The 23,922-nt window shown below is 29.6% G+C and overlaps 6 protein-coding genes across 6 annotated transcripts; 5 read left to right on the top strand and 1 right to left on the bottom strand.

Moving 5' to 3' along the window:
- Nucleotides 1-468: 468 nt before the first annotated feature.
- On the top strand, nt 469-5,528 carry LOC145750213 (myelin expression factor 2-like). Its single transcript, XM_082566193.1, has 12 exons — nt 469-569; nt 728-942; nt 1,493-1,545; nt 1,892-1,899; nt 2,120-2,213; nt 2,386-2,631; nt 2,848-3,001; nt 3,225-3,368; nt 3,659-3,793; nt 4,098-4,245; nt 4,599-4,792; nt 5,111-5,528. Exons 1-12 carry the CDS (start codon nt 544-546, stop codon nt 5,278-5,280), a joined length of 1,587 nt encoding a protein of 528 aa, XP_082422319.1. The 5' UTR covers nt 469-543; the 3' UTR covers nt 5,281-5,528.
- Nucleotides 5,529-5,679: 151 nt separating this feature from the next.
- Nucleotides 5,680-10,106, bottom strand: LOC145750058 (methylmalonyl-CoA epimerase, mitochondrial-like). The gene is made up of 4 exons (XM_082565982.1): nt 9,978-10,106; nt 9,703-9,766; nt 9,414-9,529; nt 5,680-6,066 (listed from the first exon to the last, which is right to left on the bottom strand). Exons 1-4 carry the CDS (start codon nt 10,050-10,052, stop codon nt 5,827-5,829), a joined length of 495 nt encoding a protein of 164 aa, XP_082422108.1. The 5' UTR covers nt 10,053-10,106; the 3' UTR covers nt 5,680-5,826.
- Nucleotides 6,324-9,019, top strand: LOC145750570 (WD repeat-containing protein 31-like). The gene is made up of 6 exons (XM_082566636.1): nt 6,324-6,568; nt 6,648-6,792; nt 6,999-7,143; nt 7,530-7,626; nt 7,918-8,069; nt 8,448-9,019. The coding sequence occupies exons 1-6, from the start codon at nt 6,326-6,328 to the stop codon at nt 8,704-8,706; spliced, it is 1,041 nt and encodes a 346-aa protein (XP_082422762.1). The 5' UTR covers nt 6,324-6,325; the 3' UTR covers nt 8,707-9,019.
- A 245-nt stretch (nt 10,107-10,351) lies between the features above and the next one.
- LOC145750057 (glutamate receptor ionotropic, kainate 2-like) lies at nt 10,352-17,487 on the top strand. Its single transcript, XM_082565980.1, has 18 exons — nt 10,352-10,855; nt 10,986-11,114; nt 11,363-11,444; nt 11,610-11,734; nt 11,863-11,959; nt 12,140-12,265; nt 12,469-12,627; nt 12,737-12,921; nt 13,099-13,344; nt 13,698-13,852; nt 14,010-14,157; nt 14,479-14,518; nt 14,709-15,009; nt 15,209-15,360; nt 15,584-15,772; nt 15,893-15,994; nt 16,693-16,966; nt 17,266-17,487. Exons 1-18 carry the CDS (start codon nt 10,415-10,417, stop codon nt 17,444-17,446), a joined length of 3,132 nt encoding a protein of 1,043 aa, XP_082422106.1. The 5' UTR covers nt 10,352-10,414; the 3' UTR covers nt 17,447-17,487.
- An 801-nt stretch (nt 17,488-18,288) lies between these two features.
- On the top strand, nt 18,289-19,332 carry LOC145749862 (transmembrane emp24 domain-containing protein 4-like). Its single transcript, XM_082565742.1, has one exon. The coding sequence runs from the start codon at nt 18,310-18,312 to the stop codon at nt 18,958-18,960; it is 651 nt and encodes a 216-aa protein (XP_082421868.1). The 5' UTR covers nt 18,289-18,309; the 3' UTR covers nt 18,961-19,332.
- On the top strand, nt 19,333-23,154 carry LOC145751352 (origin recognition complex subunit 2-like). The gene is made up of 16 exons (XM_082567468.1): nt 19,333-19,423; nt 19,689-19,814; nt 19,942-20,037; nt 20,188-20,237; nt 20,311-20,359; nt 20,508-20,619; nt 20,839-20,908; nt 21,086-21,248; nt 21,323-21,410; nt 21,557-21,689; nt 21,803-21,908; nt 21,996-22,133; nt 22,270-22,389; nt 22,461-22,628; nt 22,736-22,854; nt 22,924-23,154. Exons 1-16 carry the CDS (start codon nt 19,345-19,347, stop codon nt 23,002-23,004), a joined length of 1,698 nt encoding a protein of 565 aa, XP_082423594.1. The 5' UTR covers nt 19,333-19,344; the 3' UTR covers nt 23,005-23,154.
- Nucleotides 23,155-23,922: the final 768 nt, after the last annotated feature.

Raw genomic sequence — 23,922 nt, 5'->3', positions numbered from 1 at the left:
ACGTTGCGTTTTTGTAATCAGAAATTGTTAAAGATCGAACAAAAATAACAAAAGTTTTACATGACTGGATCTTGGTGATAAACTAACACAAATTAGTGTTGCCTAATCTACTTAAAAATGTTTTTACTAAGCCTATGCTAATAAACACACTGTAATTTAAACTCTTTTTATATTTTTTGTTTGGATTTGTATTTCAAATAGGTATGGGTTTTTTTTTGTTAATATGTTGCGTAAATTAAAAGTATTTTTGATTAAAATATATTGATAGGACTCTAAATTTTATTTTTTTTTAATATTACTACAACGTGCATAGTTTTTTTAATTATAGAATTTAATATATTTTAATCAATTTTGTTTATTAATTTTAATAAAATATATTTTAAAAAAGCACGTGTAAAACCTCGCGGGGATAAAATCAAATTATGTAAACTGTAATATGACTGTTGCGAGACTACTTGGCCTACTTTTTTTTGGACGACGAAGCAAAGTTTTTGTTCGAAGTTGAAATATTTTTCTTGTTTAATTTTTATCGAAATTAATCTAATGAGGATGTCAGGAAACGGTTCGGGGTAAGTTAAAAAGTAAATAATATTTGACAAAGCTTTTAACATTAATATATTTATGTACCTACGTCTGTTTTTAATTTAAAGGTTAATTGGTTTTTAATTGGCAAAACAACGCCCAAAACTAATGTTAAATCGTAAAATTTAAATAACCAAAAATTTAGGAGTCCTTCAATAAAAATAGAAAAGCGAGATTCTGGTCATAAAATGATGGATCGATCGAATTTTAAACGAGACAGGCCAGCTCCATATCAAAGAATGGGAAACGGATCTGGGCCAAGAAAATCGAATCAAGGACCTCCATTTAATCGAGTTTTTGTCAACAATATTGCATATGAGGAAAAGTGGCAAGCTCTTAAGGATCTATTTAGGGAAAAAGGTAGGAACCTTTTATATAATTGAAGTTTTTGTTTTAATATTTTTATTCCCTTTTTGGATTGATTGGTTTATTAGGTTCATTAGCAGAAAATGGGTCATAAAATCAGAAAATTGTTTGTACTTTTTAACCTGTAGGTTTTTAATATTTTTAAGAAATATTCTTTAGATTTTTAATTTTAAGCAAGCTAGGAAATTGGTTTTTATTGTCCATGGTGGGTTAGATATTTCACTAGATTTGTACAAAGTGTTTTTTAAATGTGTCTGAGCTTTTACAGGTAATCTGCTGTTTGAGATTGGTTCAGAACATTTAAACAGCATAATTTTGAATTTTTCTATTTTAAGTTGTATTTTTTCAAGATTTTTTGTGTTTTTTTGTCATTTTTTAGTAATAATCAATTGTGTATTCTTAATTTATTGTTTAATTTTTTATCAATTATGTTTTTTTCCATAAACTGAATATTGAAAGTAGAATTTTGAGAAGCCTTCGAAAGCTAGATTTTTATGTCAAGAAAATTAAAATAAAATTTGTGTTTTGTTGTTTGGTCTTTCAGTTGGTGAAGTAACATATGTGGAATTATTTACTGATAATGGCGGTCGTTCAAGGGTAAGTTCAGGGTTCAAACTGTTTGATTTTTATATTTATGATCATAAAAATTCAGGAATTTATTAAAATTATAAAACAGTTGTTTTTTTAAGTTGATACATACATAAACTTTTATATTGTTAAGGATTTTGAAAGACGTTTTGTTTAATTTTTTTGTATTAAATTGTTATTACAGTTGTTTAGTTTGATTTATTTTTTGTAAAACTGTTCTTTAAATCAAGACTTTAACCAAGAAAGTGTTTTTATTGAGAGGAGTTTTTAAAGTTTTGTCAAGTTTTCTAACTTCAAATATTTTGTGATTTTGTATGTACCTGGTTGATTCACCCTTTCCTCAATAAAACAAAAGGGTTATGGGTAAGTTAGTTGGTATATTGCATTTGTGCATTTGTCTTTATTATATTTGTAATAAGTTCTAGTTTAAAATTGTATTTAGAAATTAATTTTGTTGCAGTTATACTGGAATTGGTGTAATTTTATGTTGAGTTGTGTTTAAAAAGAATTTATGACTCAAGTTTTTACTTGTTTTTATGTTAATGCCAAAATTATTAATAGTTTTTTTTTTATACTTGAATAGAGTGATTGAGTTTTCATCAAAGCAACTTTGTGAAGAAGCTTGTAAGAAGATGCATCAATTTGATTTAAAGGGAAGGAAATTAATGGTCAGAGAGGTGGGTTCATTCAAATTAGAGTAGTATAACACTTTAACATAGGATTTTGGGATTAAAATAAAAACTATGACATTTACCATCATATTTTTAGTACTGGAGTTAATAAAAAGTTTCTAAATTTAGTATATATATAATTATTATTTGTAAAAATTTATCGCTATTTTTTGTACAGGATTACCATGGTGACCTTGCTCAACGAATGTTAATCAAAGATGGTCATCCCGCTGCTAACATCCATGGATCGCTCCGTAACCTCCCTCCCCCTCCCTCTCTGCCTCCAATGCCTCCTCCAATGAGAGGACCACCCATGGGAATGCCCCCTATTGGACTTCCCCCTAGGATGGGGAATGATTTGATGGAAAGAAATGGGGGTGGCGCTGGAGTGCCCCCACTTGGCAAAACTGTGTTCATTGCAAATGTAAGTTTAGTGACTTTTTTTTTGTTTTGCAAATGATGATTGTTCTGTCTCGTTCGTCTTAGTGATGTCATAATCACATGCAGACACAAGAACGGCCAACTGACTAGCAAAATACCATTTTTTACACTTATATTTTTTATTAAACCCTTTATCGCTTTTTAGACTACTTTTTATATAAAAAACAGCAAATTTTATGTTTAATTTTTTCTCTTACAGCTTGACTACAAAGTAACATACTCGAAACTTATGGAGGTATTTCAACTAGCAGGCAAGGTAACAAAGATCGATTTAATGTTGGATAAAGATAACAAGAGCAGAGGAATGGCAACTGTGACTTATGAAGATCATTTGGGTGCTGCTCAGGCTATTTGTAAGTAAATACTTAAGGTGTAACTAGATAATATATGAATTCTAAGTTTGGTTTACTATAAACAATTTGGTTTATTTCGCAATTAGTAATTTTTTGCAATTTTTGAACTAATGTAAAGATTTGAAAGCCAATTTTAATTTCTATATTCAATATACAATAGTCCATTTCTTTTCAAACTATAAACACCTGTCTACCATCAATAAATTTATTTTAAATCTTCCAGCAATGTTACACAGTCAGAAGTTATATGATCGACCAATGATGGTAAAAATGGACAACAACAAAACAGCTGAGCTACCGAGTGGGTTGTCAGGACTTGGTCCTTCACTTAATTCAATTCCACCTCCCAGAGATATGGGTCCCCCACGTAAGTAAACCTATATATTATCACTTTTATATTCTCACCACTTATATATTTTCTATGCTTATATATAGCCCGCCATATCGGGATTTTATTTGTTGTAATAAGGTAACAACTCTCGACTAATATTTAAAAACAGCAGCTTTATTTATCTTGTATGTGTAAGCCTATAAATTGGACATATATGTTCACTAGGCCCCATGATGTTTAAATATATTCTTACCACTGAGTGTACCATTATTTTCATTTAATTGAGTATTAAATATATATACTTTAATTTTAACACCATATTTCAGCTGGTTATCGCCCCCAACCAGACCGAATGTTGAATGAGTTTGGTGGCCCGAATGCCAACCAGTTAGCAGCTGGTTTGTCTGTATTAACTCAACAAGCAAGCAGGCTGTCTGAGACTCTCCAGCAAAATTCTAGAGGTTTGTTTACTTTAAAAATATAAAAGTTATTGTAAAAAGAAACTGAGTTTTTTTTTGTTTAGTCTTAAAAGTGGTGTACTGGTTAAGTTTTAAGTAATTTTAACTCATTAAATTAATACTTTCAACAACTTGAAACTTGTTCATCTTAGTAACGTCATAATTACATGCAGACACAGCCCACTAATTTATTTTGCTGTATAATTTATATTTACTAAGCAGGTTTATTAAAAGTTATATTTAGAATGTAAGCTTGGCTATCTCACACCAAAACTTAATTTTAAAATTGCTTCAATTATATTGATAGGTCCTCCAATAAACATCCCAGGTTTAAACTTGCCAGGATTAAATGAGTTGGCCAGGTTGGGGGGAATTGGAGGTAGAGGGGATAACTTGGATCGAACGAGACTAATGACATCACAGAATAATTATTCAGATCGAGAAAGAATTGAAATGTAAGATTAACATTAACAATTTTCATAGTTACATCTGTAATTTTTTGACTGATTTAATTTTAATTATGTTTTGTATTATTGGAAATGTAGGCTTTAAAATTTTTGTTTTAGTGAGTTCCATTGTCTTTAATTAGTCCTTTAAATATGGTTGCTTTATTATTTTGCTTTATTAACTTTTTTGGTAAAATTAAAGTTTGCAAATGATGATTGTTTTGTCTCGTTCGTCTTAGTGATGTCATAATCACATGCAGACACAAGAACGGCCAACTGATTAGCAAAAAAATTGTAAAAAAAATCTTAAAATTAAATGCAAAAAAATGTAAAAAAAATAAAATAAAATTTTATTATTGAAGGGAGATAGCTCGAGCTGACAACAGAATTCGTGACATAGATAGGTCACTTGCCACAGAGCGCGGCCAGGTTCACTCCATCCCCACCCTTCCTCTTAAGGACATGCGGTCCGGTCCGCAAGGTTCTACAGTTTTCGTGAGGAATCTTCCTTACAGTTTAACCTGGCAGAAGTTGAAGGAAAAATTCCTAAAATGTGGTAAGTTTATGTTAAATATTCAAAGAATATAGTTAGAATACTTTTTTATTTGTTTTGGTTTTGTTGTACAATTTTTTTACGATATTGGAAAATACCTTAAATTGTCACATTTGCAAATGATGATTGTTCTGTCTCGTTCGTCTTAGTGATGTCATAATCACATGCAGACACAAGAACGGCCAACTGACAAGCAAAACAGCTTTAATCTTATCTTCTAAAAATCCTTTACTATTTTCTCTATGACATACATGTATTCATTTCAATGTTGTTATTAACCCTATATTCAAAGTTTAATCATCTACATTTGAAATCCTGCAGGTCCGGTATTGTTCTGTGAAATTAAGGTGGCTGATGGGAAATCACGAGGGTTCGGTCATGTTAGATTTGAAACTCCTGCACAGGCAATGGAGGCATGCAGGATGATGCATGGATGTGATATTGATGGGAGAAAGATCGAAGTACATATGGATAACCGGGGCTTTCGATAACTTGAATTTATGAAGTAGTGCAAAAAACTATTTACAGTCTTATGTTTATGGGTTCTTCAGACTTCGTTGCAATATTTGCAGTTGTATAAAAACAATTACAATAAAGTACTTACATTGAAAGCCCTTTACGAATGAACCCTTGGTCGGTGTGCTTTTAGAAGAGGCCAATTTTGAAATTGAATTTTTAAGTTTGAAAAACAATTTTTTTAGTTGCTTATATTTGTTAATTGTATAAATACATTTTTACTTCAAAATGTTGTTGTTATTAGATGTATATATACACTAAGAATATATTTATCTGTTTTAGTATATCTGTCAAAATTTTGGGTAAGGCCGAGTTTTGGTTTTAAATACTCTGCATCGAGTTAATTAAACAAATAAGCTTTGCTAGAGGTTTTAGTTTTCTTTATTTAAATCTTACCCAATATTATATTTTAACAATTCAGATACAATGAGACATACTTTAACAAAAGTTTTAAAAAGCGGCACAATTTATATCTAAAAATACCAAATAAAATCTAACAATAAGATGAAGTTAAATAATATTTAAGCTTGTTCTAACTCTAACAAAACACCGTCGCAGTCTTTTGGATGACAAAACATAACTGGTTTACCATGGGCGCCAATCTTAGGTTTTTCAGTCAAAGTGCGAACGTTATTCTTCCTTAGTTCATCCACTGCTGCGTTAATGTCGTCTACTTCAATGCAAATATGATGTAGTCCCCCATCTTTGTTTTTTGCTAGGAATGATGCGATCGGACTTTTCTCGCCGAATGGATGCAGTAACTAAACAAATAAAACAACAAGTTTAATTTAACTTTAAGTAAGTTCTGTAAGGGCATGTGATATGGTATATTTTAAAAATTTAAAGTCACTTTTTAGCTGCTTTTACGTTCTGTCAATAAGTAGAAAATAGTTAGAAACACTGATTGATGTTGTTTGTTGGAAACACTGGAATGTGTTATTCATCAATTTATGGGACTTCCCCGGTTTCTATGACTTAGCATAAGCGACACAATTCGAAAATAAAATGTTTTAAAGAATTATGGGAAAATGGATGAGCAAGCAACGACATGGTAGAAGATATAGCGAAAATGACGACAGAACTTTAAAATCAAAGTATCATTCCACAAATAAATCCAATTCGTTAGATTCGTCGAACGTTAGAAGGCAAATGGGACCAAAACATAATATAGTTCAATGTCATACTGATACTGTGACGTCACTGGACGTATTGTCAACCAATAATTTAGTTTCAGCGGGCGAAGATAAAAGAATAATTGTCCAGGTTAGTTTAAACTGAAAAAATAGCAAAAAAACGTCAGTAACTGATTTATAAAAATAAATAAAAATTCTCATTTTTCCAGGATGTAGAAAATGGAAAAATTGTTCAAATGTGGAAAGGTCACAAAATGTCAGTGAAGAAAATTTGTTGCAGAAATAATTTAACTTTCAGTTGTTCGAGAGACAAGACTTTAAAGATTTGGAAAGTTGGGACTGAAATCTGCGTTGGTAAGATTAATTTTTGTTTATAACAATTTGGTATATTTCTAATGCTACAGCATGGTAGCAGTGGGAATCGAATCAAGGACTCCAGGTGGTAAAGCCAAGTTTAACCACAAAACCCTGCAGTTATGTTTTTTAAAGTTTTTCCAAAAAAATATTTTTAGTTTATTTTTTTTTTTCAGACAATTTTAAATTTTGCTTTATTCTTGCAGGCACACTAGAAGGGCATACCCTTATAGTGACCAGCGTTGCCGCCAACAAAGAAGGAAATTTAATTTGTTCAGGATCTCGAGACAATTCTGTTTGTTTGTGGGATATTGAAACAAAAACTTGTTTAAAAAAAGAAACCATCAGCAGGTTAGTCAAAGTTTTACCGCTTTTAATGAAACTATTATCGGCGCAACAGCAATTAAAAATTTATGTTTTTTGACCAGGGCTATATAGTTTAGCTAATTAAGTTTATTTTGTTTAGCTAAATAATATTTTTTAGCTTATTAAGTTATATTTACATTTACCTTTAACATGACAGCTTTATTTTTTTCAATTTTGCATTTTTTATGGTATTTGTAAAAACTTTTAATATTTAAAACTAATTTTTGAAAAAAAATCTTCACTAAAAACTATAAATTATTGATAAAGAAAACCTAAAGCTGTTAAAAACATCTAAATAATTAATCTTACTATATAAGCATCTGTAGTAAGTAACATATTGGTATTAAAAGTTTATAAACTCTTTGTTATAGAAACTTAGTAACTGATTTAAAGTGGTGGAATGAAAATCTACTTGTGCAAACTTCGGAAGATAAAATACTTAAACTGTGGGATACAAGGAATTTAAAGGTTGATCTAAAATATATTTTTATATAGTTATAGCTTAATCTGTTCTGCTTTTATATGCTTTATCTCTGGAAACAAATTAAGTGCTTTTTTACAAAACTTAAATAATTTCTGAATTTCTGGATAGAAATGTCCATTAAACTTTCTTAAACCAACCAACTTAAAGACACATACCAAACAGCCACATTATGAATGCTAAAATCTTAAACATCAAACTGAGTTTTAATTAATTATTAAGTTAAGTCTAAATCTAATCTTCAAGGTTGATAATTTAATTTGGCTGCTTGTTTCCAGGTTGTTCATAACTTTAAGCTTCAACAACAGATTCACACTTGTGTAGATGTAAGTGGAAATTATTGTATATCAGGTTGTAATGGTTTCAATGGAACGGGTTGTCAGGTTCAGTTATGGGATTTAAGAAAAAAAGAATTAGTTCAAGAATATAAGTAAGTTGTTCTGTGTTATTGTTACAAGTTCACCGGCAGCATAGTGTAGTGGTAAGAACACTTGCTACACCACCATGAGGTCATAGGTTTAATTCCCACCGCTCTCAAGCTGTAGCGCCCTTGAGTAATGCGCTACAAACGGTATGGACTTCTGCTGAGCCAGCACTTAATTAGCAGCATAATTATCGGGCAATTATATGCGATATAATATCCCAAACTGCTATAGTCAACCTAAGACTGGGTTGGAGTAACTGATGTTACTCTATGTTTAGGTCGTGCATTCAACCTTTCCACATCAAAAGTAAAAGTGTATATATACAACAAAACAATTACAAAGATTTCTTATATTCAAGTTAATTATTTTTGTTATATTTTCAGAGGGCATTATCAGAATGTGAGCTGCTGTATTTTTTCCCAACATTCTTCTTCTACATTTCTATCTTGTTCTCATGATGGCTCAATCAAATTATGGAATGAGGATAAACAAAAAAGTGTAAGAGATGAACCACTAGGTGTCGGTGCACTCACTTGTATTAAATATTTAGATGACCAAACTTTAGTTTCCGGTTCTTTTGAGCATGGAATTACTGAATTAAACATTAAAAATTGGGAGTCAACCGTTTTAAATGTTTTCTAATATTCACATCTTTTTTAAAACCAGTGTTTAGTTGTTTAAACAACTGCACTTTGTGTTAATTTAATTCATGTGTTTTTAGTACAAGTTTATTTTTTAATCATATATTTTTTTATTAATTGGTTGCTATCAACACTGTTTTTATTTACCTTTCCTTTGGGAAAAACAAATCTCCATAACGTTTCTGATTATTTTTTTTTTAAATACCTATTAGGTGTACAGCACTATTGTATTACTGTGTAAGTCTAATCTAGCTAATCGTTAAAAAGGTTTATCTTTGTTTTATTAATAACTCGTTAAGTGAACTTTAATTTTTTACCTGCAAATGTGTTTTTAAATAATGTTAAAACCTGATTTGTGTTTATTGTAATAAATAAGTGTTGAAATTTAATAAAAATGTGTTTGTTGTCTTCTAATAAAAAAAAAATTACATCTAGTATATATAAATTCACTTTTGTTTGGGCACTGTAATTCATGTTTATTTATCTATTTATCCTCAATTTGGAAAAGTCAACATTACAGACTAACAATACAGTAACACTTGTTACTCTTATTCAGTATTAAGTTGACTTTGTCAGTGAAATTTAGGTAATTATAGTGTATGAATATTAACTTGCAGAATTGCTTTTAGTTTGGAGTTTTTTGCAAAAAGCTATTACATAAAAGCATTTGAGATTTAACCCTGAACTTTATGTAGTATTAAAATTCACCTCAAGTTTAGTGTTGTTAAGTTCAATAAATACAGTGCTCACTCCATGCTCCGGTAGGTCAACAACTCCACTCACTTTTGCACCAAGAACATCTCTGTATAATGATGTTGCTTTCTCTGTAGGTAAATCACATTTCATCAGTAATAAAGTTTAACTATACCATTTTAAATGACATTTTAAGATGCCAAAGTATATTTCAATAATGAAACATTGAAGTTTATATATTTTCGAAAAGAACCTAAAGTTTAAAATTGTTTAATGATAAGTCAGTAAGTGTGGCAATTTTTACCTAAATTAGGAACAGCAATGGCAACATGATTTAGTTTTCCTAGACCTGAAAACTTGCTGTTTGTCTGTAAAATATTGTTGAATTAGTTAATATAGAATATTTATATATAGAAATTTCTTTAACAGATGTAGTAAATTTCAATAACTTTTTCAGTAACAAGATATAAGCATCATGTACTTAACAAAAATATACAAAAACTTAGTAAATCAGTATATTTAAAAACATCCGATTTAAAATGTTCACAAAAAAAAATCTAAATACAATTATTTTCTTACCCTTAATGGAATTTTAGTAAAACCTTTAATTAATGTTCTACTTTTATTTAAAGATTTTAAAGCAAATGAAGCCATGATTATTTCAACAGGCTGACAGGTTGACAATAAATTACAAAAAAAAATATCTAATTAACTTTCAAAAAACATTAAATTAAGTTACAAATAGAGGTTTAAGCTGATTTAAGTTAGCTACGTTACGTTGTATGCAAAATTAATTACGTTAAGCCATGTTAAAACTAAATCATAACTTGTTATTCGGTCGAGGATAAAAATAAAACAATTTACGCTCTAATAAATCGCGGTAAATTCCCTATTTTACTATTTTATGCATCAGTAATTTTATTTATTACGTAACAAATTTGATTCAATGCAAATCAGACGAAAACTGTTGAAATTTAAATTTTAAATATTAAAAAAGCTTTATAGAAAAACTTCAAATGATCATTAAGTTATGTTTAACTTTAGTAATATTGCACTACTTCGCGATTTCAAGTGGTTTCGAATTGACAAAGCTCGCAGTTCTATATTCTGGCGCAAAAAACAACAATTTTGAATCAAATTTGCAATGTTCCGTAAATTTTATCAACAATTTAAACATTTTAAATCATAACTGGCAACTAACAATTGATGTTACTAACGTTAATACTGCGGAAGATTCAGCTGGAGTTGAATTATACAAAGCTGGACAAAATTTGTACAAAAATGGCAAAATTATATGCATTATAGGCCCTGAAATATCAGGAAATATACAGGAACTACATCGTTATGCAGTAGGAATAAATATACCTCACATTTCACCAATTACTTCTGATTCAATTTTAAGGGATAAGAAAAAATTTCCAATGTTGGTTAGAATGACAAAAGAAAACAGTTACAAGGTAAATTAATTTACTTCTAATAAAGTATTTAAAAAGGATAATTAATTACCATTTAAAAATAATATTTAATGAATAATTATGTATATATATGTATAGAAAAAATATTTTATTTCCAATAGTTTTTTTTTAGATAAATGCAGTATTAGACTTCGTGCAAAGTCAGGGTTGGAAAAGTATTGGAATTTTGATCTCTGATGACCTCTACTTTCAATATTTAACCATTGATGTTATAGTTGCTGCAGAGAAGAAAGGAATTAAGGTATCTGAATTTTGACAAAAATATTTATTCGTATATACTTAGTTTACTAAACCGTGTTAACTTAAAGTTTTTTTTATTGCAAATATTATCATTAAGTTTTAAATTATTTTGTTGGAATAGTTTATTACGGTCCTTGCCAATTCTTTTTTATTCTTCGAAATTCTTTTCAATTCTTTCTTGTACTTTATGATTCTATTTTTTTTTAAATGACTGTAAAACAAAATAATTTTTTTTTTGTTATTTTTAAGCTTCAACTTCAAAGAACTATTCATGAAATAAGTCCAGGCATTGTCAGCGCTAAAGAAGAAATTTTAAGTTTTAAAAGAGCAGGTTTGGTAGGATTGTAATACATCAGTCAATGCACACTTTTTTAAATTTTAAATTATGGGAATTTTTAAATTTAAGTCTTTTTATATTTTCTGTTACTAAATAAAAAATAATTTATTTTTTTACATATCACTTTTTTAATTTTTAACAATAAATATTTTGATTTAGGTCAGCATGTTATTTTAATTTTGTGCCCCTCACATCAAATCCACTCAATATTATTAGAAGCTGAGAATTGTGGTTTAAATGAACAAGGGTGGGCGTTTGTAATATGGGAGGATATTAGTTTAATTGTAAGTACTGAGTATCAACATATAATGTTTGTGTAGTATACAACATGTCTGTTATTTACCTAAGCATTATATATAGTGGCGCTTACTTAGGAATAAAATTTAATTTAGCTTTCTTTATAAATTTCAAGGAAAATTCTTTATCAATAAACTCCTTCAGTGGTTTAATTGGGACCAAGTTAAAAGTTGAAGAAGGAAGTTTATATCAGCAACTAATAAACTCATGTGGTATCCAAAATTTAACTTTAACTTTTTAATTTTTTTCTGGATGGTAATTTAAATAGATATTTTAATGACAATACAGTTAGGCTATTTATTTTTGTTATTACTATGTTTGTTTATTTATTAAAAAATTGTTTATATCGAAGGTTCATTAATAAACATATTTTGAACATTTATATATTGCAGCCAAAATAGAAAAAGATGCATACACATTACAATATGTTGATAGTTTGCTTGCTTTTAGTTATGGGTTACGTTTATTATTAAACAAATTATCTGGAAACTTGAATTTACCAGCTGGAGATACAGAAAGTAAGATTTAAAAAAATTTAATTTAAACCTGCGTGAAAATAACTACAGAAAGTTTTAAACCATAAAAATAGCTTATCACTTTTTCCTTAACGCACTATTAAGTTGTTTTGCTTAACTATTGTAACTATTGTAAGCTTTATAAAAGGTATACACTTACTTAAAAAAAGGTTTTCTAATAAAAAGTTATTTAAATTTTTGTTAAGATTGGGTACATGGTCAGGAACTTCTGGAAAATATTTTATTAGGTACTCCACAAGGTGTCACTAACAACAACTTAACTTTTAATGTAAGTGAGCAAGTTACCATGACAACCCCTTCCTATGATGTTGTTAATCTCCATGACGATAGATGGAAAAAAATTGGTGATTTTAAAAGTGTTTTATTTTAATAATTAGGGTTTTAAAATTGTTTTTTAATTTATTTTTAATTTAGAAAATTAATGTTGTCAGTAAATAAATTTAACTTTTTTAGGAACTTGGTCAAACTCACAAAATCCTTTTCTTACTCTGAACAATGAAAAAATTAAATTTATGGGGGGAGCAAAGAATATATCATCTTATGTGAGAGAATTAAAATACCAGAACCTTAGAGCAATCACGATCGAATCTCCTCCATTTGTGTTTGTTAATTACTCAACAAATGAACAAGGCGAAAATGTAAATATTTGTAACTTGCATTAATTTTTTTGGTAACATTTTTGAAAGATTTTTTGAAAAGAAAAAAAATACATTTTTGAAAAGAAAAAAAATATTAATTGTTAAATTAGAAATATGTTTCTAAATAGGGTATTAAATTAAATCTAGTTTATTTTTTAATGAAACTTTTTCTTTTAGACAACAATATTTAGTGGATATGCAATCGATTTATTTGAAGAAATAAGCAAACAGGTCGGCTTCTCATTCTCATTCAAGGTTGAACTGTTAAGGTCAGGGTTGTTTGGAGGTCGTGACCCTATTAGTGGGCAATGGGATGGGGTCGTGGGTGAAGTGGTTGCTGGGAGAGCTGACATTGCACTTGCTCCTTTAACCATCACTCAACAAAGATTGGAATCAGTTGATTTCGCTGAACAATATTACAAGGTTTATGTTAACAGATTCCTTAAATTTTTTTTTTTAAATTTAGTGGTTACAACACTTGTCTATACTACATGAGATTTAAGGTTTGATCCCCACTGCTTCCCTATTGTAATGCTTTTTAGTGAGCTGCTATATGCATGCCCATTTCCTGCTAAGCTAAAAACAATTGAGCAGTTTAGTTATTGTGCATTTACAAATAATAAGATCTCAATCAGCCAAAGTCAACTTAAGATCGGGTTGGGGTAACGAATGTTTTGCAGTGTTTAGGTTATGTAGTAAACCCTTTCACATCAAGGATAAGTGTATAAGAATAAAACTAATAAAACAAATTTACGTTATATGTTTCTTAATTACAGACTGACCTTAAATATGCAGTAAATGAAAACTCAGCTCATGGAGTATTGTCAGGGTACGATCGTTACGCTTTTATCCTCCCCTTTACCCCCCGCTTGTGGTTAGTTATTATTTCAACTGTGGTTATCCTCGCTGTGTTTTTCACCATTGTGTCCAGGTTTGTTTTGTAGTTTGATTTTAACTTTAATTTCAACCTTATTTAAAATTAATTAATGTTAGTTTTAGTTATTTTGTAGGACTTTGTAATAAACATATATATTGTTCACTAATCCAATTTCAAATTAAATTAAAAATGTTTAATTTTCCTTTCCCAGATTAAGTCCATATGGAGGAGGAAATTACTTCCAGAGCTCAGAGGCTGAAGAGGCTCATGTGAGGTTGGAGAGGAGGAAAAATTCAGTGATGTCGTTTGTCGGATCAACTACCAATGTTTTTGGGAAGAGAAGAATGTCAGATGTTAAGGTTTAAAAAATTTATTAAAAGTTAAACAATCTTTTAAATGTCAATTTTAATTTTTATCTAAAATTTGTTTTTTCAATTTTCAATTTTTATAGTTTGTATAATGTTATTACGAAAAGTTTTTAGTTTTTTTTACAATAGGTATATGCTTAAAATTACACCTGTTTTATAATATTTTTAACACTCTTATAGAAACTAAACTTAAAAAAAAAGTTAAATTAGAAAGTATTATATAATGCTGCCACTATAGTTAGTAATAGTTGTTGTAGTTATAAAAGCTATAGATTTAGCACAAACAGAGTTTAAGTTTAGTTTATTTTAAAGGTTTTTAGACGCAAATCCAGTATCACCGGAACAAGAGAAGGTAAGAGCCAGGGTAATATTTTAGTTCTTACTAAGTTAGAGTTTGCTAAAACAAGTATAGTTTACCTGAATAACATTTCATCCATTTTATTTTAAGTTAGGTTTTTTATAAATAAAATAACTTCTGTAACCAGATAGCATTTTAATGCTACAATTTCAAAACTTTTTAATATTGTTTTTTTTTTATCTAGTGCAACCTGGCATTGTGCCTACAAATTCTTCAAACAATGAAATTGTTGACAACAATGACCCCATTGATGACATAGATGAAGAGGCAATTGATGATGATGAACACCAACGAAATGAAGCCGAGCGTCAAATGTCGTTCAGTAATGCGATGTATTTTGCATTTGCTGGGTTGTTATGGCAGAGTCCGGAGTCAGTTCCACATGCTCCTTCTGCCAGAATAGCAGCAGCAGTTTGGTACATGGTAGGGGTAATTCTGGTGGCTTCCTACACCGCTAATATGGTTTCCTTTGTTACTGAGACCTCGTAAGTTTAAAACTTTTATTTTTAATGCATGTAGTTGTCATTGAAGCCTATGTGTGCAGTAACTTTATTACCTATGCTATATTATGTTTCAAACTACTTTTTGAACTTTAGATATTAACATAGTGCCAAATAAAGGTTATTTTGAAGATTAGCTTAAACAAAAAACTTTCAATAACAGCAAACCTTAATTAACACACAGTGAGAAGACAAGACTCCTGACAGTTCGTGAGTTGTTACTACAGGATAACGTGGTGCCAGCGACAGTTAGGTCAACTTCTGTGAATTCTCTGTTGAGAGCAGCAACCCTTCCACTTGCTGAGAAGTTATACGAAGCTATGCTTAACCATCCCGGTAAACACAAAATGGCTTAACAACATTTACTTAAAATAATGTTTACAGCGCCTAACTGATGAGTGCCACAACTTGCAGTTAGTTATACACCTAGTACCTTAAATAGTTTATTAAACAATATCAAGTTTGTTCATGTTAAAAAATATACATGTTTTAGTTTTAATGTATCACGGCTGTTTTTTGTACATTATTTAAATATATAAGTATTAGCATTTCTTTTTAGAACAATCCTTTCTTGAAAGTGAACCAATAGCTAGACAGAAAATGACTGAAGGTGACATTGCGTTTATATGGGATGGAGCAATGTTAGATTACGCAGCAAAATTGTCAAATTGTGAACTAACTACAGTTCCTCTGGGTTTCGGAGAAGCTTTTTATGCTTATGCTTTACCTTTTGGCTCCACTTTTACTGGTGTGTTAAAGTTTAAAAAAAATGTAATTTTAAAAGACATTTACATAACCAACCAATGAATACACAGGTTTAAAATTCTACCCAACTTATACTATAAATGATTTTTTGTAAATTTTTTAGCTGAATTTTCTGCAGAAATTAAGAAATTGCAAGAAAATGGATTTATTGCTTCACTGGAAGCAAAATATTTTCCTAAATCTGAAATTTGTATGAGAAAGCCAGGTAGTAAAAAAAACTGAGTAAAAATTTATAACTTATTTCTACTGCTTTCAAACTGTAACAACAAGTTAATAAATTGGCAAGTTAACAAATTAAGTAATCATACTAGTAATATTTAATACCATAAAGGCAGCTAAAGAATAAGTTAAGGTAGCACATGTTATTATATGTTTGAGCATTAAGATTGTCCTTGTTACAACAAGAATAAACAAATTCAAAAATAAATTGCATTTTAATGTCTCCATCTAATTTTTAAAACATAAAAATATATAAAATATACCGGCAGCGTGGTGTAGTGATAAGAACTCTTGCTACACTACCATGAGGTCGTGGGTTCAATCCCCACTGATCTCAAGCTGTAGCGCCCTTGAGTAAGGCGCTATAAACGGTATGAACTCCTGCTGAGCCAGCACTTAATCAGCAGCATAATTACCGGGCAATTATAGTCTCTATAATATTCCAAACTGCCACAGGCAACTCGAGACTGGGTCGGAGTAACTGATGTTACTCTATGTTTAAGTCGCGCATTCGACTTTCCCACATCGAGGATAAAGATATATACAAAAAAATAAAAAAAAAAAAATATTAAATTTTAAATGTCCACAAATATAAAAATATATTAAATGTCCCAATTTAATTTTTAAAACTTAATTCATTTTTTTAAAATAACATTTTATTATTTTTTATATTTTTATTATTAGAAGCAGAAACAGCAGGCGACAACCTATCCTACGTTCCCCTTACTTACTACAGTTTAGCTGGAGTTTTCGACATGGTTCTAATGATGGCTGCTTTGAGTCTAATTGTATTGCTCTTCGAGTGGATATGTGCTTCATTTGGTGATGTGGACCGGAGCAATCCGTACAAGCCTTCGTCATTTGGTTCAGCTTTCTACACTAGATGGCAGCGTTTGGTTAATGATGCTTTTGAAAATTGGATTTTATATAAAAAATTGAAAAGAATATTCAGAAAAAGGTTTTTATTGAATATCTGTTTTCAGTATTTATTTATCCTTGATGTGGAAAGGTCGACTTTCTGACCTAAACATAGAGTAACATTTGTTATCCCAGCTGAGTTTCGAGTTGCATTTGGCAGATTGGGATAATATAGAACATAGGTGCTCGTAATATAGAACATAATTGGTTTAGTAGAAGGTGCTACAGCATGGGAGCAGTGGAGATCAAACCTAGGATCCACGTAGTGAAGCCAAGTAATTTTTATTTGATAACAATTTTATTAAGAAACTCATTTATTTATTAAATTTGGTGTTTTAGATTTGGAAAAGTGGGGCCTAAGCAATCATTACAAACTGGAAACCCAAAATCAATTCGATCAGATCAATGGACAAGATATACCAGCTCAGAAAGTGCCTCAGAACTAAAACGAGGACAATCCATTTCTGACCCAGAAATACAAAAAAGCTCAATTCTTGCTTTATCACAATTTATGGAATAATTTTTAAAAATTACATTTTTTTATTCCTATACTATTTTTTACAGATTTATTATTAGTTTATATTTTATTTTTTTGAATAAAATTTTGGAAAAGTATTTGGCAACTCTGTTTATATTTTTGCGAAGTTTAGAATTTTAATAATAGGCAAGTGTGACGTGTCAATAGAAAATTATCATTAGCGCGATACTTGCTAATTAAACGGAAGTAAAACTTAAAAAATAATAAATAACAATGGTTTCTTTGTTTTTATTGGGCTATTTAGTTAAAAAAATGAAGTTGCTTGACTTTAACGTGTGAAAAATAACGAGAAATTTTCGCGATCACGTTTTCTTAAACAACTTTTCAGACCTTCTGCATTGCCAGCGTCTGCACGTGTTTTTAATTAAAAGTTGTTATATATAATACAAAACCTTAAAATTTACCGTGTTTTTTAAATTATGTTTTAAAAATCACTAGAATTAACTATCCCAGGGACAATACTAAAGTATGGGATGCGGATTAGTGTGGGTCCATATGTAAACGTTAATAAAAGTTTGCGGAATGCGGGACTGATCGCCATTTTTGTACTTTACTGCAGGATAAAGGCAGTATTTACTTTTAGGTCTAAGGGATGATGCGGGTATAAATATCCCTGGAAGAGTATAAAAATTCTGCCATTTTCCGCATTCAGCGTCTTTTTGTTAACGTTTACATATGGCTTCAGTATTTCCCGCACCCTGCAACCTTAGTACTACCCCTATCCCAGTCATTATGGGTGGTTTTAAATATACTTTTTCGTGTTTAATTTTGAAGTCAGAAAGTATATGTTTTATAATTAAAAAATGAAATATATTTACAGTTAACTAGGTATTAAAAAAAACAACATGAAATCTTTAATTTTAATTTGTCTTTCTCTGTGTTGCCAATTAACATTTGGTGTTTATTTCCATATTGGAGAAAAGGAAAAGAAATGTTTCATTGAAGAACTACCTGAAGATACAATCTTAACTGGAAAATACAAAGTCCAACTCTGGGACAAAAGATCAAATAGTTTCCTTGACTCCTCACCAGGAATGGGAATGCATGTTGAGGTAAAAGATCCGGATGACAAGGTTATTTTATCGAAGACCTACGGCTCGGAAGGTTCATTTACGTTTACTTCACACACACCTGGTGAACAACAAATTTGTATTCACTCAAATTCAACAAAATGGTCGCTCTTTGCTGGCGGAAAACTTCGGGTTTATCTTGACATCCAAGTTGGTGAACACACTAATGATTACAGCCAGATTGCAGAAAAGGACAAACTGACAGAATTACAACTTCGAGTTCGACAACTTCTTGATCAAGTTGAACAAATACAGAAAGAGCAAAATTACCAGAGAGTCCGAGAAGGTCGATTCCGTCAAACGAGTGAAAATACAAACTCCAAAGTCCTCTGGTGGTCAATTGCTCAAACTTTTGTTCTTGTTGCATCAGGAATTTGGCAGATGAGGCATCTTAAGGGTTTCTTCGAAGCTAAAAAGCTTGTTTAAAAACTTTCATTTTTTAATTTTGCAATTTTAGTTCTGGTTTAGGGAATTGCTTACAACGCAAGAAGATATTTATTAAAATATTTGTGAACTTTTTTAGATATTATTGTATGTACTTTCTGCAGTAATTAATGTACCAATTGTATTTGTTACTTGGTTTCAATTTATCTTCAAAAACATGTTATAAAAATATTGTTTGGTTTTTGAATATTTACAATATTAATGTAAAAATTTTGCTTGCGGATTAATAAAGAAAGGTTTTTAAAATGTCTAAGTATCTTGATTAAAAAATAAGCAATGTTATGGTGTTGGTGATATTTTTATTCTCAATTTTTTGGATTAAAAAAGTAAATAAAATGTTTTGTTTTGTTTTAGGTTAGGGTTAAAATGGATACAATTTCAGTAACTTATGTTGGTGATAGTGATGTCATAAACCATATTTCTGTTTTGGGGGGCAAGAAAAAAAGTAGGTTTTGTTTTAAAAACTTTTAATTACAAAATGAATATTTAAACATATAAAATATTAATAGATTCCAAGGTACTGTACTTAAATAAAAAATAGTTTTTTCAGAAGTTTTGATTTCATGCCTTTAGAAAATAGCTTATAAGCAATCATACCTAGTTATGAAATATTAAAGTAGCATAATTACAAAAATAAAAGGACCACTAAATCTTGAATATTTTATTGTGATTTTTATTTTTATATATATTTAACAAGTTGTAAATTACAGAAACAAATAGCAAAGAAACTGCTAATAAATTAGCTTCAACTTTTGTTGAATCCTCATCCAATAATTTAAGTAAAAAATCAAAAAAGAAACAAACTGAAAACAATGAAGAAGAAATATCACTTGCTGGTGAGATTAATAACTTGGTTTATGTATCAAAATGTTAGAAACAAAAAGTTTGAAATTATAATTTGAAATACCTGATGAAGCTGTCAAAACTTACACAATTTAAAATGAAATGTGATTTAATTTGTAGGCTCCATCGAGCTTTTAGCGAACAACATTTCTAATCCATGGGACAAAGTCTATGCATTTAAAACCCCAAAAAGATCAAAACAAATGTCAAAATATGGTTAAACCTTTTATTTTTAATATAATTAATTTATAACATACAAATGCATGTATTAAAAAAAAAATGTTATAGCGAAAATTTATTGAACAAAAAGGACACTTATTATATAAGGTATTGAACATTTTCCTTACATTTAATTAAACTCTTTAGCTGCAGAATCAGCTCGGAAAATAAGAGGTGAAAAGGTTGTTGAAAACCAGGTATATATATTACCATAATCACACAAAAAACTTATGTAAGAGAATGTGTTTAAATTCATTTCTTAATATTTAGGATTCAACCAAAGAAAATCTATCCCCAACCAAAAGAATAACTAACCAAAGTATTATTATTATTTTTTTTTTTAAATTTAAATTGGGTATTTGTATTAAAATTTGTATTAAAAACTGTATTAAAAGTTATACATTTTAGATCTAGAAACAAAACAACCCATTTTAATATAAAGAGCTAACATTAGCCTTAATATTTAGACAAGAAATACTCAGTTCAACATATAGAAGCTGGGAAGAAAGTGGATGTTAGTTTAAATGAGGAAGATTCGGAGGAAACAGATTCGGATGATGAAGAACAAGAAGATAAAAGGTAAATTTAATATAAATAAATTTAAAGAAATATATAGTGTGTTAAAAAACTAAGGTTGTTAAATTGTAATCAATTATTTACACAAATTTGTTACAACTAAAATGCTATTAAATTGTTGTCATTGAAATACGACTTACTTAGCCAACACTTGTTTTTAAAATGATAGTATTTATGTTTGATAACAGATATTTTCAATAACATAAATAAAACTCTTTTTAGAATAAAAGTGATAAAATCGAGTGAAGTTCAAGAATGTATGTCTCATGTACCATCTCACAGACTCCAACTAGTAAGTGTTAAGTTTTCAAGCATTTGGCAAAAAACTTTTATTTCTTTATTAGCATACCCATGACAATAAAAAATAATTATTAGATAACAAAACTTTTCTTAAACCAATTAATTGTTTGTGCATTTTTTATCAAATACAACTGCTTTATTTTGTATCTAAATAAAACTTATACTGTAGCCTTTAGAGAGAGAACTTTATTTTGACTCACATGGAGGTGGAAACAAGGATTCAAGGTCTTCCAAGACCTCAGATCACACTCTCCAAAGATTGAAGAATCCTAGGATGGGAGCTGAACAATTAAACGAAGCACTAAAGCAACATGAACAACTAATATCACAAGGTTTTTTATATTGTCTTACAAAATTAAGTATTACTCCAAACTTAGATTTTTAAATAAACATTTTGTTTAAACAGTTGATGGAGTTAAGAAAGTGGAAACATCAAAATTACTCTTGGGCAAAAATCACAAACTGTATTTTACAAAGTGGATGTTTTATTTGTGGTAGGTATTAATATGAAATATTTTGTTTTGTTGCTTTAAAATAGTTTAATAATTCTACAAGGTATTTTTGCCAATATCATTAGGTTAATAGTTTATAAGCTCTCTTTTCAAAGAAAATGCACATCTTTTATTAATCTTGTTTTCAGTAACAATTTTAACATACTGTTATATGGACTTGGTTCCAAAAGATCCTTAATTCATAATTTCTGCGAGAAAATGTTAAAATCTGAGACCAAGTTAGTTGTAAATGGATTTTTTCCTGGGCTGTCAATCAAATCTGTAAGTTTGTTTATAGTTATAAAAAAATTGCTTTTATGAAATAAATATTTAAAAAAAATCGTCTTGTTAACTTTAATTTAAAGCATAAAATCTTTTATTTTTAAAATTTAAAGATTTTAACGACCATCACAGAAGATATTTTAAAAGTTTCGTTAAGTTCAACAAACCTCGATGTCCCACTTGATTATATCTGTCAACATTATGCTGAAAACAATAACGGTAGGTTTATCAAGATTTTTTTTAGATAAGGGATATATAAAATAACTAGATATATTTAAAAGTTTACAAGAGTCTTTAACTTTACAGATCACTTGTTTTTAATAATCCACAACATTGATGGGTTAACACTTCGAGGCGCTAGAGCACAACAAATATTTAGCAAACTAGCTGAGATCGAAACAATTCATCTAATTTCCTCAATAGATCACATTAATGCCCCTCTAAGTAAGTTTTATGGTCTTGTTCATGTACGAGTTTAAAAACATACCTATCGTCATTAGGTTTGCTTTTTCTTTATGTAACAACTGTTTTTTTTACTGCGCTCTACGTCACATTAAAATAGCATTTTTTTCTTCTGTAGTCTGGGATCAAACACAAATGGCAAGATTCAGGTGGTTGTGGTATGACATGACAACTTATTCTCCGTACACAGAAGAAACTTCTTATGAAGGCTCTTTGCTGCTGGCTGGAACTGGGGCAGGTAGGGTAAAGACGGAGTCTAAATTTAAATTAAATATTTCAATATTTTACTTTATTTGCGAACATTTAAAGGTATGGGATCGAGAGGAGCTGCATTAGCACTGAGTGGTTTGATGCACGTTGCACGAAGTTTAACTTCAAATGCCCGCGGAGTTTTCAGGATTCTAGCTGAGCATGAACTTGCTCAAGCAGAAGAGAAAGGAAATAAAGAAGAAGGGGAAGGAGAGAGAATCAACAGTGGTTTGATCCTTTTTTCAGAGTTTTTTTACATTTCAATATTGTATGGTTTTTTAAACTTTTACTGCTTTTATCAAGATATAAAAATTGTTTGTTTTTAAATTTTTCAGATTTTTCATTTTCTGACTTGTACCTGAAATGCAGGGAAAGCTTTTTAGTGAATAGTGAGTTAACTTTAAGAGCTCACTTGACTGAGTTTTTGGATCATAGACTCGTTAATATTAGAAAGGTATGTACTGTTTAAGTTTTCATTTAACTATTTAATTTTGTCAATATTTAAATTTGTTTTATTTTGAAGGGAGGGGATGGTGGGGAATATCTTTCAGTTCCACTGGATTCAGGGACATTAAAGGAATATCTAGAACAAGATGACGTTTAATATGACCCCACATACCCCAATAAAGTTACCTCTTTATGATGACGTATATTATGATTCAACATACACCAAACAAGTTAATGTTTTCACTGTGTTTTTTTGCTGCTGAATATTTACTGCCAAGTTTTTGTTAAAATAAAATTATGCATAATTTTCGCATTTATTTTGAACAGCGTGTTAGGCTGCGACGATTCAGTGTTTTTAGATGATCCTTAAACCATGTTTTTTAAATAATATTTAGATATTTAGGCTAAGTCTACAAGTTAAGAATTTAAAGGTAAGTAGTTAAGTTTTGGCGCGTTATAATTGCTCAAATGTAAGTAACGTTTTAAAAACAATATCTTCTACAAAATAACATTTATTCACCCACTATCACAAGTCATATTACGCCAACCTAGCATAGTTTTAACGCAATATTACATTTACACACAAAAAGACATAAAACAACGCAATTTGAACAAATGTAAAGTAGACGAAAACGAACCTAATTATTTGTTGCTTTATGGTTGTTTAGGCAAATTACATTGCCTTAACTTAGCCAACATTTTAAACGTTTTTCGTTTTTGCCTAAAGAACTTGCGCTTAAACAGAAAACGTAGTAGGCTATTTGAAAATAAGCTGTTTGGGTATGCTGCCTATTTACTACGGTTTGGCGTTACTATGTTAATTTTTAATAACCCTTTTAATGTTATCTTTTGTTATTGTGTTAGAACAGGTTATGTTAATTTTAGGTAGGGTATTTGAAGTAACATGCAGCAGTACATGTATTAAAAGTTATATTACAAGCAAAGTAAGTTAGATTTCTAAAAGACAAAGCGGGAATAAATTTGTTTTTACGGAACCAGAAGAAGTTTACTAATTGTAAGTAATATTTACTTTTATTCTTATGTAATATAGAGTTGTTTTTATCTAACTGCCTGA

Source organism: Corella eumyota, chromosome 4, assembly GCF_963082875.1.
Source record: "Corella eumyota chromosome 4, kaCorEumy4.1, whole genome shotgun sequence".
In the NCBI taxonomy this organism is placed as follows: Eukaryota; Metazoa; Chordata; class Ascidiacea; order Phlebobranchia; family Corellidae; genus Corella; species Corella eumyota.
This window is presented reverse-complemented; position numbering and strand designations above follow the sequence as displayed.

Excerpts from the sequence above, each read along its gene's own strand:
- LOC145750570 (XM_082566636.1), top strand. The coding sequence starts at position 6,326 with ATGGGAAAATGGATGAGCAAGCAACGACATGGTAGAAGATATAGCGAA. Across the intron at positions 6,793-6,998 it reads TGGGACTGAAATCTGCGTTG|GCACACTAGAAGGGCATACC; the intron begins GTAAGATTAATT and ends TTATTCTTGCAG. Across the intron at positions 7,627-7,917 it reads GGGATACAAGGAATTTAAAG|GTTGTTCATAACTTTAAGCT; the intron begins GTTGATCTAAAA and ends GCTTGTTTCCAG.
- LOC145750057 (XM_082565980.1), top strand. The coding sequence starts at position 10,415 with ATGATCATTAAGTTATGTTTAACTTTAGTAATATTGCACTACTTCGCG. Across the intron at positions 11,960-12,139 it reads GCAACTAATAAACTCATGTG|CCAAAATAGAAAAAGATGCA; the intron begins GTATCCAAAATT and ends TATATATTGCAG. Across the intron at positions 14,158-14,478 it reads GAAGAATGTCAGATGTTAAG|GTTTTTAGACGCAAATCCAG; the intron begins GTTTAAAAAATT and ends TTTATTTTAAAG.
- LOC145749862 (XM_082565742.1), top strand. The coding sequence starts at position 18,310 with ATGAAATCTTTAATTTTAATTTGTCTTTCTCTGTGTTGCCAATTAACA.
- LOC145750213 (XM_082566193.1), top strand. The coding sequence starts at position 544 with ATGAGGATGTCAGGAAACGGTTCGGG. Across the intron at positions 570-727 it reads ATGTCAGGAAACGGTTCGGG|GAGTCCTTCAATAAAAATAG; the intron begins GTAAGTTAAAAA and ends CCAAAAATTTAG. Across the intron at positions 4,246-4,598 it reads GATCGAGAAAGAATTGAAAT|GGAGATAGCTCGAGCTGACA; the intron begins GTAAGATTAACA and ends TTATTATTGAAG.
- LOC145750058 (XM_082565982.1), bottom strand. The coding sequence starts at position 10,052 with ATGGCTTCATTTGCTTTAAAATCTTTAAATAAAAGTAGAACATTAATT. Across the intron at positions 9,767-9,977 it reads TTACTAAAATTCCATTAAGG|ACAAACAGCAAGTTTTCAGG; the intron begins GTAAGAAAATAA and ends AATATTTTACAG. Across the intron at positions 6,067-9,413 it reads TTAACAACACTAAACTTGAG|TTACTGCATCCATTCGGCGA; the intron begins GTGAATTTTAAT and ends TTATTTGTTTAG.
- LOC145751352 (XM_082567468.1), top strand. The coding sequence starts at position 19,345 with ATGGATACAATTTCAGTAACTTATGTTGGTGATAGTGATGTCATAAAC. Across the intron at positions 20,360-20,507 it reads CAAAAGAATAACTAACCAAA|ACAAGAAATACTCAGTTCAA; the intron begins GTATTATTATTA and ends CTTAATATTTAG. Across the intron at positions 21,411-21,556 it reads AAGTGGATGTTTTATTTGTG|TAACAATTTTAACATACTGT; the intron begins GTAGGTATTAAT and ends TCTTGTTTTCAG.